We start from the raw sequence: 17,839 nt of genomic DNA, 5'->3' as shown, positions 1-17,839 counted from the left end.
AAGCCGGAGGCATTAAAATGGGGTCACACACAGAAAACGTTTGGGAAGCACTGGGCTAGATTATAGAAGTAACTTTCCAGTTAACAGACAATACCTGTGAAACTGTTCAAACAGATTTCTTGGAATGAAGTTCAGCAAGGTATACTTCGTTGTTTGAATCCTATTGGTCATATAATTTTTGAAAACCTTTTCATATTCTTCAGTGAATCCACCAAGGCAGGGAATTACTAATCGATGTTTGCATCCAGTTTTCTGTGGCTGGGAAGTTTTGAACCATCCAGGGGCTGATGATAAAGTGTATCTATTACTGCTCCCATCTGTAGATAGCAATCTCTGCCATCTGTAACGTGCCCATTGGATGGAGTATGCCATCTTCATAAATCCTAGCCAGCAGGTATATTTGGGTGTTCTGGATCAACAGGGCTTAGCTAGAAAGAGCACAAAGAAAAACAATAAAATCAAAACTTGCTGGATTTGAAGATAAAGATTTAATTTTAAAAGAATTTAAATCATACAAAATCTACAGAAATTAACTTTCAAGTGAAATAAAGAAATGCATCAATTGCTCTTTTATACTTTAATGAAGGAATGTAATAACTAACTAAGCTTGTTTTAATTTTTAAAAGCAGACTTAATGATTGAAGCTGATAGTAAAAAATAAATGATCATTGCTGACACTGACTGTTACCACACTATGTCCTACACTTAGGCCATGCACAACATACTGTGCAAGGATTATTTTTTAAAATACAAAAGGAATAAATCCTATAGGCACAGAGACACCAAAAACATCACTCATTACAAAAGGTGGAAATTTTTGATTAGTGGGAAAAGAAGGATTCAAGCAGTTTTGAATAGTGTTTTTTTTATATATGATTACAATAAATTGAACGGGCCAGTACACACAGCCTGTGAATATGTAACAAAACCAGAGATGCATTTGTTATATGCAAATCAGATCCAAAACTACAGAGTCTTACACTTATACAGTAGTTTTGCTGTAATAAGGCAAGTATTTGGAATACTGAAATATAGCACCTCCACATACACTGAAGTGTCAACCTCAATCCATGGTCCTGGCGTTGAACTTGACTTAATATCTCTGACTCAGAGGCAAGAGTGCTACCACTTTGCAAAATGGACTCATACATAGATAACTATATGCAACTATATTGCATATAGAACTATGGGTCTTAAAAGAGGTAGCTAATGAGGTGATCAATGCACTGAAGTTACTTTTCCAAAACTCGCTAGATTCTCGAAAGGTTCCATCAGATTGGAAAGTAGCAAATATAACCCCTATATTCAAGAGGGAGGGAGGCAGAAAACAGGAAACCATAGGCCAGTAAGCTTGACATCAGTCATGGGGAAGTTATTAGAATCGATCATTAAGGAGGTTATAGCTGGGAACATAGAAGAGCTCAACGCAATAGTCAGCATGGTTTTGTGAAAGGAAAATCATGTTTAACCAATATTTGGAGTTTTTTGAAGGAGTAACATACACAGTGGAAAAGGGGGAGCCTGTAGACGTACTGTACTTGGATTTCCAGGAGGCATTTGATAAGGTGCCACATCAAAGATTATTACGGAAAATAAAGGCACATGGTGTAGTGGGTAACATATTAGTATGGATAGAGGATTGGCTGGCTGGCAGAAATCAGAGAGTATGCATAAATGGGTCTTTTTCTGATTGGCAAGAATGGCATCCCACATTTACGATTTACATAAATGATTTAGATGAGGGGAGTGAAGACATGGTAGCTACATTTGCAGATGACACAAAGATAGGTAGGAAAGTATGTTGTGAAGAGGACATGAGGAGGTTGCAGGTGGATATAGATAGGTTGAATGAGTGGGCAAAGATCTGGCAAATCGAGTTTAATGCAGGAAAATGTTAAGCTGTTCACTTTGGCAAGAACAACAAAAAAGCAGAGTATTATTTAAATGGAGAATGGCTGCATAATTCTGAGGTGCAGAGGGATCTAGGTGTTCTAGTACATAAGTCACAAAAAGTTAGTATGCAGGTACAGCAAGTAATTAAGGTGGCTAATGGAATACTATCCTTTATTATGAGATGGATTGAACATAAAAGTAAAGATGTTATGCTTCAGTTATACAGGATATTGGTGAGACCGCACCTCAAATACTGTGTGCAGTTTTGGTCCCCTTATTTAAGAAAGGATGTAAACGCATTGGAGGTGATTCAAAGGAGGTTTACTAGATTGATACCTGGAATGAGTGGGTTCTCTTATGAGGAAAAGTTGGAACAACTGGGCTTGTTTTCACTGAAGTTTAGAAAATTGAAGGGTGATTTGATTCAAGTATACAAGATCCTGAACGCCTTGACAAGGTGGACGTCAAAAGGATGTTTCCTCTTGTGGGTGAGTCACCTTTTTAGGACAGAGATGAGAAGAAATTTTTTCTCTCAGAGGGTTGTGCGACTTTGGAATTATCTGCCTCAGAAGGTGGTGGAGGCAGGGTTATTGAATATTTTTAAGGCAGAGATGGATAGATTCTTGTTAGGCAAGCTGAATCAAACGTTTTTGGGGTTAGATGGGAATGTGGAAATTGAAACACAAGATCATCAGCTATGATCTTATTGAATGGCGGAGCAGGCTTGAGGGGCCAAATGGTCTACTCCTGTTCCTATATATTATGTTCTAACATGCAGTAAATTCAGATGTTGTTCCTTCTTTAAAAAATGTCATTATGTTGTTGGAGTTGTCCAACTAATTAGTAAGAGCATGGCACTCCTGGTGAGACTGAGTGAATTTACAGTTTATTTGAACACCCTGGCACAAAAAATACAAAATCCTTAAGACCTCATGATCTAAAAGATGATTGACACATAAACAGACCATTCAGCCCAACAGGTCTCTGCCTGTATTTATACTCCCTGTCAGGAAGATATAATAATTTTCATAATGTCATTGGAATTTATTATAAAGCAGAGTAATAGTGGGGTCTATGTCTACGAGTGTGTGTGTGTGTGTGTGTCTGTGTGGGACTTAATTGAATTAAAGGCAGCTGGTCTGAAGATGTTGATGTATCAGAAGTTAAGCTAGGTTTGAAATGTTAAGTAGGTAAACATGGGGGAAGTTTTACAATGTAAGGTAAAGGGAACATTTGTATTTTTAAATAAACCAGACTAGTTTGAACTCAAAAGAGGGAGTGAAATATTACACCTAGCCAGGAGAAGTTAAGAAATAGTGTGCTTATTTTCCCAAAGATTACCGGTAAAATTGGTACTATGATAGATTTAATTATTAGAGAGGTAAAAGTCCAAAGACATAGGGCTGAATTTTTTGCCTGTCGGGTGGGCGGGCCCGACACAATCTCCGGCGGGCAGGGAGCCAATCCCCACCGGAGAAGCAGACCCCGTCACCTTAATTGGCCCGCCCAGCGTGACGTCCACCGGGAAGCGCTATGCGCTTCCTGTGCGGGCGGGGGGGATTCCCCAAACACACAAAAGAGCGCACATCTCCCTGAGGCTAAGTGCTGCCTCAGGGAGATCTCTGAAAGTTTTTCAAACTTTAAAAATAGAAAAATAAAAAAATCATTAACATGTCCCCCTTATGTGACAATATTACACGAGATGGGACATGTTAATAAATTTCACAAAAACTTTAATAAACTTTTTTAAAACCTACATGAGACCTCATCCCGCCAGTTGATGAGGTTTCATGTTTTTTCAGAAGCCCGCCGGGGCTCCTGGCCTGCCCGCCAACCTTAAGGTTGGATGGGCAGGTCCATTAATTGTTTTAATTATCCTGTCAATGGCCTCAATTGGCCATTGACTGGTCGGCGGGCGGATAGCTGATCGCGCTATGCCCCTGCCTTCCTGAAGATTTAAATGGGGCGGGATGACGTCGGGGGTTCACCCTGACGTCATCCTGCGTCATTTTTGCGTCGGCGGGCGGACCCCGCCCCTTTCTCGCCGACGGAAAAATTCAGCCATAGTGAAACAATGGGAATTTGCATTCAAAGGGGAAAATATGTATAAAGGAGCAAAGGTTGTGTGTAAGGGCAGGCATTCTAAGATCTAACAAGTGTGAAAAGCCTCCAACATCTATGCCTCAAGCTGCTGTCTAAAGAAACTGAAGTTAAGAAAACTCACTTTGAATTGTTCAGGGCATCGTGTTACTTTATCTGGGTCTTTTAAAATCTGTGTGTCTCATTGTTACCTTAACGGAGCTGCAACCAGGGTTTAGATTAATATGGGGATTTAGAAGTTATCATTGTAGTAATTTGTAGATCTATGTATGTGCTTAAAATTATTTCTTCTATTAATAAAGGTTTAATTTAGTTTTGTAAGAAATCTTTAACACTCGGTGACCTTCTTTTTGCTGAATTCAAAGCCCACACCTCAAAATAAGTACAAATTGCAAAAATAGTTGTGGCAGCTGCTTCAAGTTTCCCTCTGGGGCTTGGGCAGCTTGGCATTTATCATCCGCCTGCCATAACACTCCCCACGAGCCTTCTCTCACTTTACCTCATCTCACCCCATCATCATATCCTCCACTTTCTTTCTCTCCCTTGTAATTATCTAACTTCCCTTAAAATGTACCTATTCTATTCTCCTCAACCATTCCATGTTGTAGCAAGTTCCGCATTCTCACCACTCTCTGGATAAGTTACTCCTTAATTTGCTATTGAATGTATTCATTGCACCTATATTTATGGCCCCTATTTTAGGCTCATCTCACATGGAAAAAGCTTCTGTATCTTTACCCTATTTGCTTATTTAATAATATTCATAATAGTGTCCCCAATGTCCTTCAATCAACATAGAAGGTCCCAAATGTGATCCTTGCTCTATGCTTTGTTATCTATTCTCCATTGGGTCATGGGTGGTGCATGACAATTGGCTTCAGCTCTCCTCAGTTTAGTGTGGGAAAGAGAGTGGTGATTTCTGCGGTTGATTGCTATCTGATGACCCCTTATAAAAGTCCATGTGTGTGAACATCTGATGAGCTCAGTTGTGATGCGCCATGCAATTAAGAAGCCTGCTGACGCTGTCTCGGCTCACACAATGAATAATGGTAAAAACAAACTGATTAATGGGTACTCAGCAATGCTGATGGAAACAAATGTGTTGTCAAACCGTAACTGTGGTAATCTGAGGTGCAATATACCTTTAGGAGACTGTGAGACCCAATAGCTGTGTAGCATGGGCTACCAGATTAATGTTAGTCCAGAGTAAGGTCTGGCTGGAGAAGTACACATCACGTTAATGCTCTGTTGTTTGTGTAAATAAATAGCAGGTGCTTCATTTCCTATTGGTCTCTGCGTCTGGAGTATATTGTAATCGACCAGTCTGCCGACAGATAAGCATGCAACCAGTTCGCGGGCAAAGTGACCCACAGTTAAAACATAACAGTAATTAAAGCCAATTCATATACCGTAAAAGGCAATATACAGATCTACAGACATTTAGAATATCAACTGTATCCATCAAAATACCAACATGCATTCAGAGATGATCCCAAATGCTACTGTGGACCAACATCAACATGGCTAGCACAGCCCCAATAGTGCAGCCTACTTCTAAACCTTAGAACACCACCATCCAACTATGTTGATTCCTGGGATGAAGAGATTTCTTATGAGGAAAGGTTGAGCAGGTTGAGCCTACACTCATTGGAGTTCAGAAGAATGAGAGGCGATTTTATTGAAACATATAAGATTCTGAGAGGGCGTGGCAGGGGGTGGATGCTGAGAGGATGTTTTCTGTGATGATGAAATCCAGAACTAGGGGGCACAGAATCAAAATAAGGCTTCTTCCAGTTAAGATGAAGATCAGGAGGAATTTCTGCTCTCAGAGTGTTGTTAACCTTTGGAATTCTCTACTCCAGAGAAATGGAAGCTGGGTCATTGAATATATTCAAGGCTGATTAGACAGATTTTTGATCTACAACAGAGTCAAGGGTTTGGTGGTGGGCGGGGGAGGTGGTGATTGAGGCAGGCAGGCAGCAAAGTGAAGATAAAGCCACAATCAGATCAGCCGTGATCATATTCAATGGCAGAGCAGACTCAAGGGGCCAAATGACCTACCCCTGCTTCTATTTCATATATTATGTTCTTATTAATGCAGACTGACACTCCACATTCAGAATTGGCTGCCAGGCTATGACTCCAAATTGTGCTGGGCTTCTTTATTTTTGAAGTGAGTCAGAGACAAACACAAGTAACAGCCAAGGGAGATTAGGAAGAGAAAAAAGAAGCTGCTCTCAAGGCACCCCCTAGAGGACACATATAATATCCCAGTTATAGAGACATGGGAGGAAACCAGCTACCCTCCTGAGTCTTAAGCTGGAAAATAGTGTACCTCAATCAAGTTCCCCTCCAAATCTCACACCATCCTGACTTGGAACTATATTGTTGTTTTATCACTGTTGCTGGAAAAAACCTGGAACTCCCTTCCTAACAGCACTGTGGGGTGTACCTATACCACATGATCAATAGCGATTCAAGGCAGCAGCACCACCACCTTCTCAAGGGCAATTAGAGGTGGGCAACAAACACTGGCCTAGTCAATGATGCCCACAACCCTTGACAGAACAAAAAAGGGAAGGAGAACAAAGGCTTTTGAGAAAGTTATTCACATAAAATGGATAGAGATGCTGGAAATGTTGTTCAGCATCACAGCTTCATTGCAACAATTTTATTTTTCTAAGTTTCTCTAGTCACTTGTGTAGCAAGAAAATACAAAAAACCTCTGTTAAGATAGGTTGATAAGTGCAGTAGCATTTCTGTTATTTTCCATCCCTTAAATTTTAAAGCACTTCATACAATAATTGAAACAATGCTAGCCCAATTCACAAACTCAGTGCTTAAATTGAGAGGTATTGGTAGATAAAACTAGTATCAGTTTATAAATCGCAACTTTACAAACATTTATAAAAAACAAGCTGCCCAATTCACAGTAATAGCAAGGAGCCCATTGACATCACAGTAGAATGAGAAATGCAGTGATTAAATTCCTGTTCAGAATTAAGGATGATTTCTCTATATGGCTAAAATTTACCTAGAAGGAGAAAAAATGGAAGCCTTTTGTTTTAAACAAAATAAGTAATTGATCTCTCGTAAAGAGGACCATGGGAAAAAAAATAAATACAATATTGTTTCCCCTTTTCTGCAAACATGATTCTCATACCTTCCGACTCACGTTCTTTCTCTTTTATAAAAACAAAAAACTACTGCGGATGCTGGAAATCCAAAACAAAAACAGAATTACCTGGAAAAACTCAGCAGGTCTGGCAGCATCGGTGGAGAAGAAAAGAGTTGACGTTTCGGGTCCACATGACCCTTCAACAGGGTCATGTGGACCCGAAACGTCAACTCTTTTCTTCTCCACCGATGCTGCCAGACCTGCTGAGTTTTTCCAGGTAATTCTTTCTCTTTTGTTTCCTTTATTGTTCAGTTTCTCTCTCTCTTTACTGTTCATACTTATTTCTCTCTAAGCCTTTGGCTCTTTTTCCTCACTCTCTATAGAAGTTTCTTTCTCTCGTCCTTAATCTTACGTCTATGGTATAGAGTAAAGCAAAAATGCATGACTTGGGAGTACTAATATCAGACAAGGACAGGCCAACCAGGAGTTGCTGGTACACAGGTGGGTAAGAGAAGGGGTCAGGGGTTGATGTGTAAGAGGCACTAATCTGCTAAACTCAGAAGACAGTAAGTAGTGGGATAGGGACACATGTAGTCGTGCATGTGGAAGATGAATTACTTCTGATGACAGTATAACAATGAGGCAATGGGCCCTGTGACCATTCAATAGGAGACACTGTGGCGTGGAGTCTGCGAGTGCTCAGCTGGGGTTTAAATGGGAATTTGGAAGCAGAGAGATGTGATAGACTAAGAGCAAAAAAACTGTGGATGCTGGAAATCCAAAACAAAAACAAAAATACCTGGAAAAACTCAACAGGTCTGGCAGCATCTGCGGAGAGGAACACAGTTAACGTTTCGAGTCCGTATGACTCTTCACCCACAAGTATGTCCCACCCTCCCGTAAACCAGCTTATATTTCACCTCTCTTCTATTTTTACTTAGTTCTGTTGAAGAGTCATATGGACTCGAAACGTTAACTGTGTTCCTCTCCGCAGATGCTGCCAGACCTGTTGAGTTTTTCCAGGTATTTTTGTTTTTGTTGTAGAAGTGGTAGACTGTTAAGTGGGTGAATCTGAAATTACTTGGTATGGTGTCAGGAAGTCAGCACATTTGATCGGTGCTGAAATTTCTTTTGAAGTGGCTTTACTTTGAGCACAGCCAGGGGTCCCTGTGCCATGAGGAGAGAGTCACTACTGTTACTCTAAATAAGAAACAGTTACAGCGCATACTCTGTTTTCAATGACACCATTTTGCCATTTTGATCCCTTCATACATGTCCCTAACATTTTCTGTATCGAAGGACATCTGGATATTCTGGCAAAGTTGTCACCGGTTATTATTGGCGCACCAACTGGCAGTCTTTGGACTTTACTGCATTCAGAGTCTTCTCAGATCAATCTTGTAAGTAATGAGAGCGAACTTCTTAGCTTCAATGACAGGTTCCATCACAGTGATGTTAGCCTCGAACCAGTCAGCAATTTTCTGCTCTTGCTTCCCATGTGTTGAGAGTGTTGTATTGTTGATGTCTCAAAGTATTGTTCCAATTCACTTTTGCACTGTGTGGGAATGTCAGACAGTGCCTGTTCAATCGAGTTGAGAAACTTGTTTTTTTATCTGGGTAGGCAGTATTGCTGAAATTGCTACGAGGACATAGCATGTACGAAAGGATCAAAAAGGCAACAGGCCCATCAGCAAAGAAAATGTTGCCCTTGTCAAACTGCAGATTCTGGCTCAACGCATCTATCCTGAATCCCAGTGTGGTTTCAGAACAGGAAGATCTACAATTGATATGATCTTTTCAGGATAGTGTAAAGGCAACAAGAGATGGGGTCTTTCACGCTCCCCAGTGGGTTGTGTGTCGTTTTTCTCCACCTCCCCGCACTGCACTGCCCCATATCACATTTGGTGGAATGTAAACTGTATAATTTAGCTGTCTGGCAATCTCCATTGTCTTTAGAGGGTTTCAGTTTTTTAAAAAAACAATCCAGCCAGAAAAAGAAAAATAAGAAATTGTATCTTTAAAAACAAGCACATCCTCATAACTATGTCAAGACAACACCAAGAACCTTCACTCTTGAAATATTTTATAAACACCGCAGAACCCCATGAGATCCATAAGACCATAAGGCATATTAGCAGAAGTAGGCCATTCGGCCCATCGAGTCTGCTCCGCCATTCAATGAGATTATGGCTGATCTGATAATCCTTAACTCCACTTTCCTGCCTTTTCCCCAAAACCCTTGATTCCCTTACTGATTAAAAATCTGTAAGTCCGCCTTCAATATACTTAATGACCCAGCTTCTACAGCCCTCTGCGGTAAAGAATTCCACAGATTAACTACCCTCTGAGAGAAGAAATTCCTCATCTCCATTTTAAATGGGCACCCCCTTACTCTGAGACTATGCCCTCTAGTCTTAGGCTCTACCACAAGGAGAAACAACCTCTCACCATCTACCGTGTCAAGCCCCCCTAAGAATCTCCCGCCAGTGTCTTCTTCCCCTTGTTATTTCTTACCTCCACCCATATGGATTCTACATCTTTCGATCCAAGATCCTTTCTTGCCATCGCACTTATTCCATCTTGTACGAACAAAGCTACCCCACCACCCTTTCCTTCCTGCCTGTCCTTTTGCAAAGTCACATACCCCTGAATATTTAGTTCCCCGCTTTGATCTTATTATAACCATGTCTCTGTAATGGCTATAAAATCATACCCATTAACTTCTATTTGTGCCGTTAATTCATTTATTTTGTTTCGACTACAACGTCCATTTAAGTTAAAAGCAAAATACTGCGGATGCTGGAAATCTGAAACAAAAACAAAAATAGCTGGAAAAACTCAGCAGGTCTGACAGCATCTGTGGAGAGGAAGACAAGAGTTAATGTTTCGAGTCCATATGATTCTTCATCAGAACTAAAGAGAAATAGAAATGCGGTGAAATATAAGCTGTTTAAGGGGGGTGGGACAGGCAGAGCTGGATAGAGGGCCAGTGATAGGTGGGGGCAAAGGAGAGATTGCCAAAGATGTCATAAACAAAAGGACAAAGGGGTGTTGACGGTGGTGATATTAGCTAAAGGATGTGCTAATGGTGACATTAAGGGTAGAAAGCAGGATGAGTAAGTGACAGATGGCCCTAGTGGGGGTGGGGCGAAATGGATCGAAATAGGCTAAAAGGCAGAGATAAAACAATGGATGGAAATAAAGTTTAAAAATAATAATTGAAATAGGTGGGAAAAGAAAACTATATATGTAAAAAGTATGTAATAATTATTAGAAAAAAGGGGATTAAAAAGGGGGTGAGGATGGAGGAGAGAGTTCATAATCTGAAGTTGTTGAACTCAGTGTTAAGTCCGGAAGGCTGTAACATGCCTAATCGGAAGATGAGGTGCTGTTCCTCCAGTTTGCGTTGAGCTTCACTGGAACATTGCAGCAGGCCAAGGACAGACATGTGGGCATGACAGCAGGGTGGTGTGTTGAAATGGCAAGCAACAGGGAGGTCTGGGTCTTGCGTGCGGACAGACCGAAGGTGTTCCGCAAAGCGGTCACCCAGAGACCAAACACAGACTTGGTGACCACACCCCAACCCCACTTGCTCATCCTGCTTTCTACCCTTAATTTCACCATTAGCACATCCTTTAACAAATATCACCACTGTTAACACCCCTTTGACCTTATTTGTTTATGACATCTTTGGCAATCTCTACTTTGCCTCCACCTATCATTGACCCTCTATCCAGCTCCACCTGTCCCACCCTCCTTAAACAGTTTATATTTCACCACATTTCTATTTCTCTTTAGTTCTGATGAAGAGTCATACAGACTCAAAACGTTAACTCTGTCTTCCTCTCCACAGATGCTGTCAGACCTGCTGAGTTTTCCCAGCTATTTATGTTTTTGTAATGTGCATTTAAGTAAAGGGCCATTAATTTTTGCCTTTGTACCATTTTTTCTCCCTTTGACCCTATTTGCTGCTGTTTTTTAAGTTTGTACACTCTGTCCCTTCCTGTCACACTCTGGGTATCATTACCTAAATAGCTGCCCTGCAAGGCTGCCATATCCTTTGCTTTGCAAGCCTATGTATCCCCTTTCCAGAACCCTCCCCACCCCTCTATTTAGTTTAAAGCTCTCTCTACAGCGCTAGTTATTCAGTTCGCCAGGGCACTGGTACCAGCACGGTTCAGGTGAAGCCTGTCCCACCAAAACAGCTCCTCTCTACCCCAGTACTGGTGCCAGTGCCCCATGAACTGAAACCCATTCCTCCCACACCAATCTTTGAGCCATGCATTTAACTCCTTGACTTTATTTACCCTATGCCAGTTGGCCCATGGCTCAGGTAATAATCCTGAGATTTATTACCTTGGAGGTTCTGTTTTTTTAATTTAGCTTCTAACTGTTCAAATGCTTTTAGCAAAACCTCCTTTCTAGTCCTATCAATGTCAGTGGTACCAACGTGGATGACGACAATTGGATCCCTCCCCTCCCACTCCAAGTTCCTCTCCAGCCCTGATGAGATGTCCTTAACCCTGGCACCGGGCAGGCAACACAGCCTTCGGGACTCATGCTCACAGCAGCAGAGAACAGTATCTATCCCCCTAATTATACCACTACTATGTTCCTATTTCCTCCCCCCACTTGAATGGTTTCCTGTACTATAGTGCCGTGGTCAGTTCACTCATCCTCCCTGCAGTCCCCGCTCTTGTCCACACAGCTTGCAAGAACCTTGTAACTGTTGGACAGTTGCAGGGGCTGAGGCTCCTCGAACGCTACCCCCCGGGGCCCCCATACCTGCTTCACCTGCAGATACACCCTCTTGTCCCTGATTATAGACCAAATTTGAATGAGCTAATCTGAGGGGTGTGACCACCTCATGCAGCGAAGTGTCCAGGTAACTTTCCCCCTCCTTGATATAGCGAAATGTCTGTTGCTCAGACTCCAGCTCCTTAACTCAGGTCTGAAGTTCCTTGAGCTGCAAACACCTGGTACAGATGTGCTCGCTCTGGGTCACCTTGGTGTCCAGCAGCTCCCACATCCTGCAGCAGCAACACATCAACTATCCTGCCATTGCTATCATATTTTATTCAAATTATTAATGAATTATTCTAGTATCCCCATTCTTTACACTTTGTTATAATTATTTTTTATACACACCAGTATCGATCTTATACTTAACAAGCTATTTATAAGAAAAAGAGAAAAAAAAACTAGATACCTAAACACAAACTAAAGACCTTAGTTTTACTTTAAAGACTAGAAATAATCACCAATCCTACTCACCAATCAGTTCTCCGCGCTCTTTTCCCTCTCGCTTTCTTTAATGGGCTCTCACTCTTCTCTCACTCTCTCACTGTTAAAGGCCCTGCTGCTTCTCTTACACTCTCTTGCTGTAAATGGCCCCGCTGCTTTTCTCAAGCACTCTGGCTGTAAATGGCCTCGCTGCTTTCCAAGTTTATGTTGCATTTAAATGTCTGAAGGTAGCATAGATTTTCACAAACGTCATCCAGACCTTCAGGGACGGAATCTAATACCGATGCAGCTGCTAGATATTTCATTTTAGGAGCTAGTACAGTACATTGTGATTGCACTGAATCGCCCCAAGGCTATAGAACAACAAAAAAAATCAAACTATAAGAATAATCCAAAGGAGACCAAGCTAATTCATTGCACTGGCTCACTGCCCAGTGACTACTTAGGTTGCAGTCATCGTTTTAATCTTACTAATATACATGACTTCAAACTGAATCAACAGTGTTACAAAAAATAAAAACAAATAAAATGCATAGTAAAAGACTTTACAAGAATTGTACAATATGTGGAAGGAGGAAGTCATTTATGATAATTTAAATACGTTCAAGGAAATTGTTCCTTTCAAACTATTCAAGACCAGGAATGCATGAGGAACTGCAAATTTCCCGTTTTTACATAAAGAGCTAGCTTCATGGCCTTTAAATTAGCAACCACTGCACCCTGTTTATCCAAATTCTCAACATCCAACTGAATTGAGTTAACTTAACATGAAAACAAATAAAGGATGAGGTAGTAATCTGAATCTCAATAAAAACTAGTTTTGCACATTCCAGAACCCATAAATTCATGATAATATTAGAACAGCAACCATAAAATTCTGCATGTCTTGCAAATGTTTCGCGTTTGCACCTAAACACTTTTCCCTACACATAGTGGGAATGTTTGCATTTTTTCCACATTGACAAGAATTAACATGGCAACAGCGAGATTCCATGCAAAATGACTTACAGATTGAACTGCAACTATAGTCCAGGAGTCACTGACATTGTTGTGGTAGCAAAATGTGTCTTCACTCCCATGAAACTCTCCAGCTTGATATTTTGATCTCAAAGAACAATCAGAACTAGTAGCCAAGATAGGATCCTTACCTCCATTTAGAACCCTGTTGTATACTGGGTTTGACAAACTCTAGGATCCCTTCTTTGCAATGGACAGCAGCACTCAGGTGAAAGGAAGTGTAGAGTTAAAAAAATAAGTAAACTTCCCCTTTCAAAAATGGATAGCTGTGGTTTTTAAAATGACATGCATTTTACAGCACCTTTCATGACCACAGGATTTCCCAAAGCACTTTGCAGCAAATGAAGTACTTTCAGAAATGTAGTAATTATTGCAATGTGTGAAACATGCCAGCTGATTTGCATACAGCAAGCTCCCATAAACGGAGGTGTCACCGTCAGTGGTTCTTCAATTTGGGGACGGACGTCTACTCAGGGTTGAAAGTTTCTGCCATGGGTCTTCATGTGACTGACCAGGCGCATTCTCAACCTGCAGATCTTTGGGCACACAGAGCAGTATGTCCATGAGGTAGTGGGATCCAGAATGCAGGCTTTGCTTCCTTTTCTTTCCTACTCTGCTGCCACTCTGCCTCATCGTTAAGGTGGTTGGACTTGAAGCATGATGCAGCTTCATGGACAGGTTGTCGCCATTTTGAACAATTGGTAGCAAGCTCTTCCCAGTCATTAATATCAATTCTGCTGCACTTTAAGGAGAGCTACTGAGTGTCTTTGAAACATTTTCCTTGTCCTCCCCTGGACGCTGACCATTTGAGAGCTGAGAAAACAGGACCTCAGCCTATCTTGAATGTTGTCAAAACAAAGCTCAGATATCAACCCACACCTTGCCCACTTAGCATATATGTTGAAGGAGGCACTCCAGAATATGTTGAGCACTTCCCACACACTGGCAGCCACCTCTCTCAAAAGGCCACCATTGAGAAACAGATCCAGCACCAGATCAGCTGCACCAGCTCAGCCTTCTACAAACTACGGCAGCGAGAGTTTAACAACAAAGACCTCTGCAAGTCAACAAAAGTCCCAGTGTACAGATCAGTTATCGTCACCATACTCCTGTACTGCTGTGAGACCTGGACTGTGTATTAGCAACAGGTAACAGCATTAGAGAAATTCCGTCAGAAATGTCTCCATCGCATCCTCTGGATAGGGGATAATATACTGGCATGGGCTGAGAATTGGTTAACGACAGAAAACAGAGAGCAGGAATAAATGGTTCATTCTCAGGTTGGCAGGCTGTGGCTAGTGGGGTACTACAAGGATCAGTGCTTAGGTTCCAGCTATTCACAATCTATATAAATGATTTGGATGTGGAGAACAAGTGTAATATTTCCAAGTTTGCTGTTAACACAAAACCAGGTAGGAATGTGAGTTGTGAGCAGGAGGCAAAGAAGCTTCAAGGGGATTTAGACAGGTTTAGTGAGTGGGCAAGAACACGGCAGATGGAATAGGATTTGGAAAAATGTATAATTATCCACTTTGGTAGGAAAAACAGGAATGCAGAATGTTTCTTAAACGGTGAGGTATTTATTGATGTCCAAAGGGACCTAGGTGCTGTTACTCATGACTCACTGAAGGCTAACATGTAGGTGCAGCAAGCAATTTGAAAGGCAAAGATTACAGGGAAAAGGCAGAGACGTGGGACTACGTGGAACGCTCTTTCAGATAGCCAATGCAGACTCAATGGGCTGAATGGCCTCCTTCTGCACTGTAAAGATACTGTGATAAATAGTATGTTGGCCTTTATGGCAAGGGGCTTTGAGTACAGGAGTAAAGAAGTCTTGCTACAATTGTGTACAACCTTGTGAGACCACACCTGGAGTTTTGATCCCCTTACCTAAGGAAGGATTTACTTGTCATAGAGTGAGTGCAGTGAAGGCTCACCAGACTGATTCCTGGGATGGCGAGATTGAGGAGGCTGGGCCTGTATTTTCTAGCGTTTAAAGGGATGATTGCATTCAAACACACAAAATTCTTACACAGCTCAACAAGGTAGATGCAGGGTGTTTTTCTTGGCTGAGGGATCTAGAACCAGGGACATAGTCTCAGAATATGGGGTAGGCCATTTAGGATTGAGATAAGGAGGAATTTCTTCACTAAAGAGTTGGTAAATCTTTGGAATTCTCTACCCCAGAGGGTTGTGGAGATCCAGTTATTGAGTATATACAAGACAGAAAGTGATATATTTAGATATTAAAGGCATCAGGATATGGGAATAGTGTGGAAAATGACATTGGTGGTAGATGATCGGCCATAATCTAGTTGAAAGGCAGAGCAGGCTTGGGGGGCCAAATGGCCTACTCCTGCTCCTATTTCCTATGTCCCTATATAATAGGAAGACTGTTGAACAAATACTAGTGTCCTTCTTGAAGTTAGCTCCACAGCCATTCAGGCAAAACTCCTGCAAAATCAAGTACGGTGGACTGGACATTGTGACAAATGGCCGAAAACTGTCTCCCATAAACAGCAACTTGATGATGCCCAGATAATGAGTTTTTTTTAGCAATGTTAATTGAGGGATAAAGTATTGGCCAGAACATCGGAGATAATTCAAAAAGCAGAATACTGGAGTAGCTGGAAACCTGAAACAAAAACAGAAAATGCTAACAAAAATTCAACAGATTAGGCAGCATCTGTGTAGCGAGAGAAACAGAGTTAGTGTTTCAGGTCGGTAAGAGATGCAATAGGTTTTGAGCAAGGGGTAGGTGGGACAAGGGCAAAGAAAGGTCTGTGATAAGGTGGAAGACAGGAGAGATTGAATGACCAGTGTTAATGCTCCAGGGCCAAAATAAATGGAGATGGGGCAAGAAAAGAAACATAGTGCCTAGGAACAAGAAAAGGAAACAAAATGGGGACAGAGTTTACAGTCTGAAATTGTTGAACTCAAGGTTGAGTCAAAAGGCTTTAAAATGTCTAATTGAAAGGTGAGGTGTTGTTCCTAAAGTTTACATTGAGCCTCAGTGGAACAGTGCAGCAGGCCAAGGACAAAAATGTCAATGTGAGAACAAGGTGGAGAATTAAAATGACAAGGCACTGGAAGATCAGGATCATGCTTGCGGACAAAATGGAGATGTTCTGCAAAGCGATCACCCAACCTCCGTTTAGTCTCCCTAATGTAGAAGAGACTACATTGTGAGCAGTGAGAAAATGATCCATTGAATAGGGAAGCTTGTGGGGTACCATTTCCGTCACCTTCAAGTTGATTCCACCAAACACATTTCCCTTCCCCTCTGCTTTCACCCTTCCCATGGACCATTAACTCCATGATACCCTGATCTGCTCCTCAGTCCCCCCTACCACCCAATCCCCTTCCTACGCACCTTTCCATGCAAACACAGGTGATGTAACACTGGCCCTTTTACCTCCTCTCTCCCGACCATCCAGGGCACCAAACACTCCTTCCAGGTCAAGCAGTGATTCACATGTACTTCTTTCAATGTAGTCTACTGTACTCATTGCCCAATCAGGTTTTCAATCAAGACCCATGTAGGATGTAGAAAAAAACAGAAATTCTTCCTTATCTCAGTCTTAAATGGCCTACCCTGTATTCTGAGACTATGTCCCTGGTTCTAGACCCCTCAGCCAGGGAAAACACCCTTCCTGCATCTACCTGGTTGAGCCGTGTAAGAATTTTGTATGTTTGAATGAGATTGCCCCACTAAGCTCTAGAAAATACAGGCCCATCCTCCTCAATCTCACTTCATAGGACAATCTCGCCATCCCAGGAATCAGTCTGGTGAACCTTCGCTGCACTCCCGTTGTGAAAAGTATGTCCTTCCTTAGGTAAGGGGATCAAAACTCCACGTGTGGTCTCACAAGTTTGTATACAATTGTAGCAAGACTTCTTTACTCCTGCACTCAAAAAAACCCAAACCTATACACATGTAGGATCAGAGGCAGAAATCCCACCTAGTCACAGATCAGAAACTGAACCAGATTTGTACCTGTCAATATTATACTACATAGTCCATTCATTGACTAAGAACTGTGACAGGATCTTAAAGGAAATTAGGAAATTTGCCCAATAGAGGAGGAGCTGAGGTCAGTGTAGGGGGCCATAATGCATGTCCTGCTTGTCCTGAAAGGTGGTGCAATTCCTTCTTTCGTTCAGAATATAGACTAGATGCAATTGCTTGTGGAAACATGGATAAAATGGTATTTTCTCTGTCTGTACCAAAGTATGTTCCTCACAATCAACTTCCAGTTTCTGGAGTACAGCAAGGGAGGATTAACTGGACCAGATTGAATATTACAATAGTTATACTTGCACATAAACTCCATTGATGTGGGAATGTCACCACTTGTATCACTCTAAAGGAAAGGAAGGGAGGCCCCAGATTATTGTCATTTTATATACTGGAGTAAGAATAAATCTCTTCTTCTAGGAAAGTAACCATAACTCATACCCACTGCA

The 17,839-nt window shown here is 41.6% G+C and overlaps 1 protein-coding gene across 6 annotated transcripts in view; it reads right to left on the bottom strand.

Moving 5' to 3' along the window:
* atp10d (ATPase phospholipid transporting 10D) overlaps nucleotides 1–17,839 on the bottom strand; it is a 319,766-nt gene that overhangs the window by 188,075 nt on the left and 113,852 nt on the right. For 4 of the 6 annotated variants that reach the window (XM_078547252.1, XM_078547262.1, XM_078547222.1 and 1 more), the window contains one exon: nucleotides 95–428. In XM_078547252.1, coding sequence (XP_078403378.1) covers nucleotides 95–378 — 284 coding nt within the window. In that variant the 5' untranslated portion in view covers nucleotides 379–428. Of the gene's footprint in view, nucleotides 1–94; nucleotides 429–12,372; nucleotides 12,709–17,839 lie in introns of all 6 variants that reach the window. The other 2 variants (XM_078547241.1, XM_078547232.1) reach the window with 2 other exon arrangements.

This window comes from Cetorhinus maximus, chromosome 1 (genome assembly GCF_964194155.1).
Source record: "Cetorhinus maximus chromosome 1, sCetMax3.hap1.1, whole genome shotgun sequence".
Classification (NCBI taxonomy): domain Eukaryota; kingdom Metazoa; phylum Chordata; class Chondrichthyes; order Lamniformes; family Cetorhinidae; genus Cetorhinus; species Cetorhinus maximus.
Note: the sequence above shows the minus strand (reverse complement) of the source record. Positions and strands in the feature narration are given on the sequence as shown.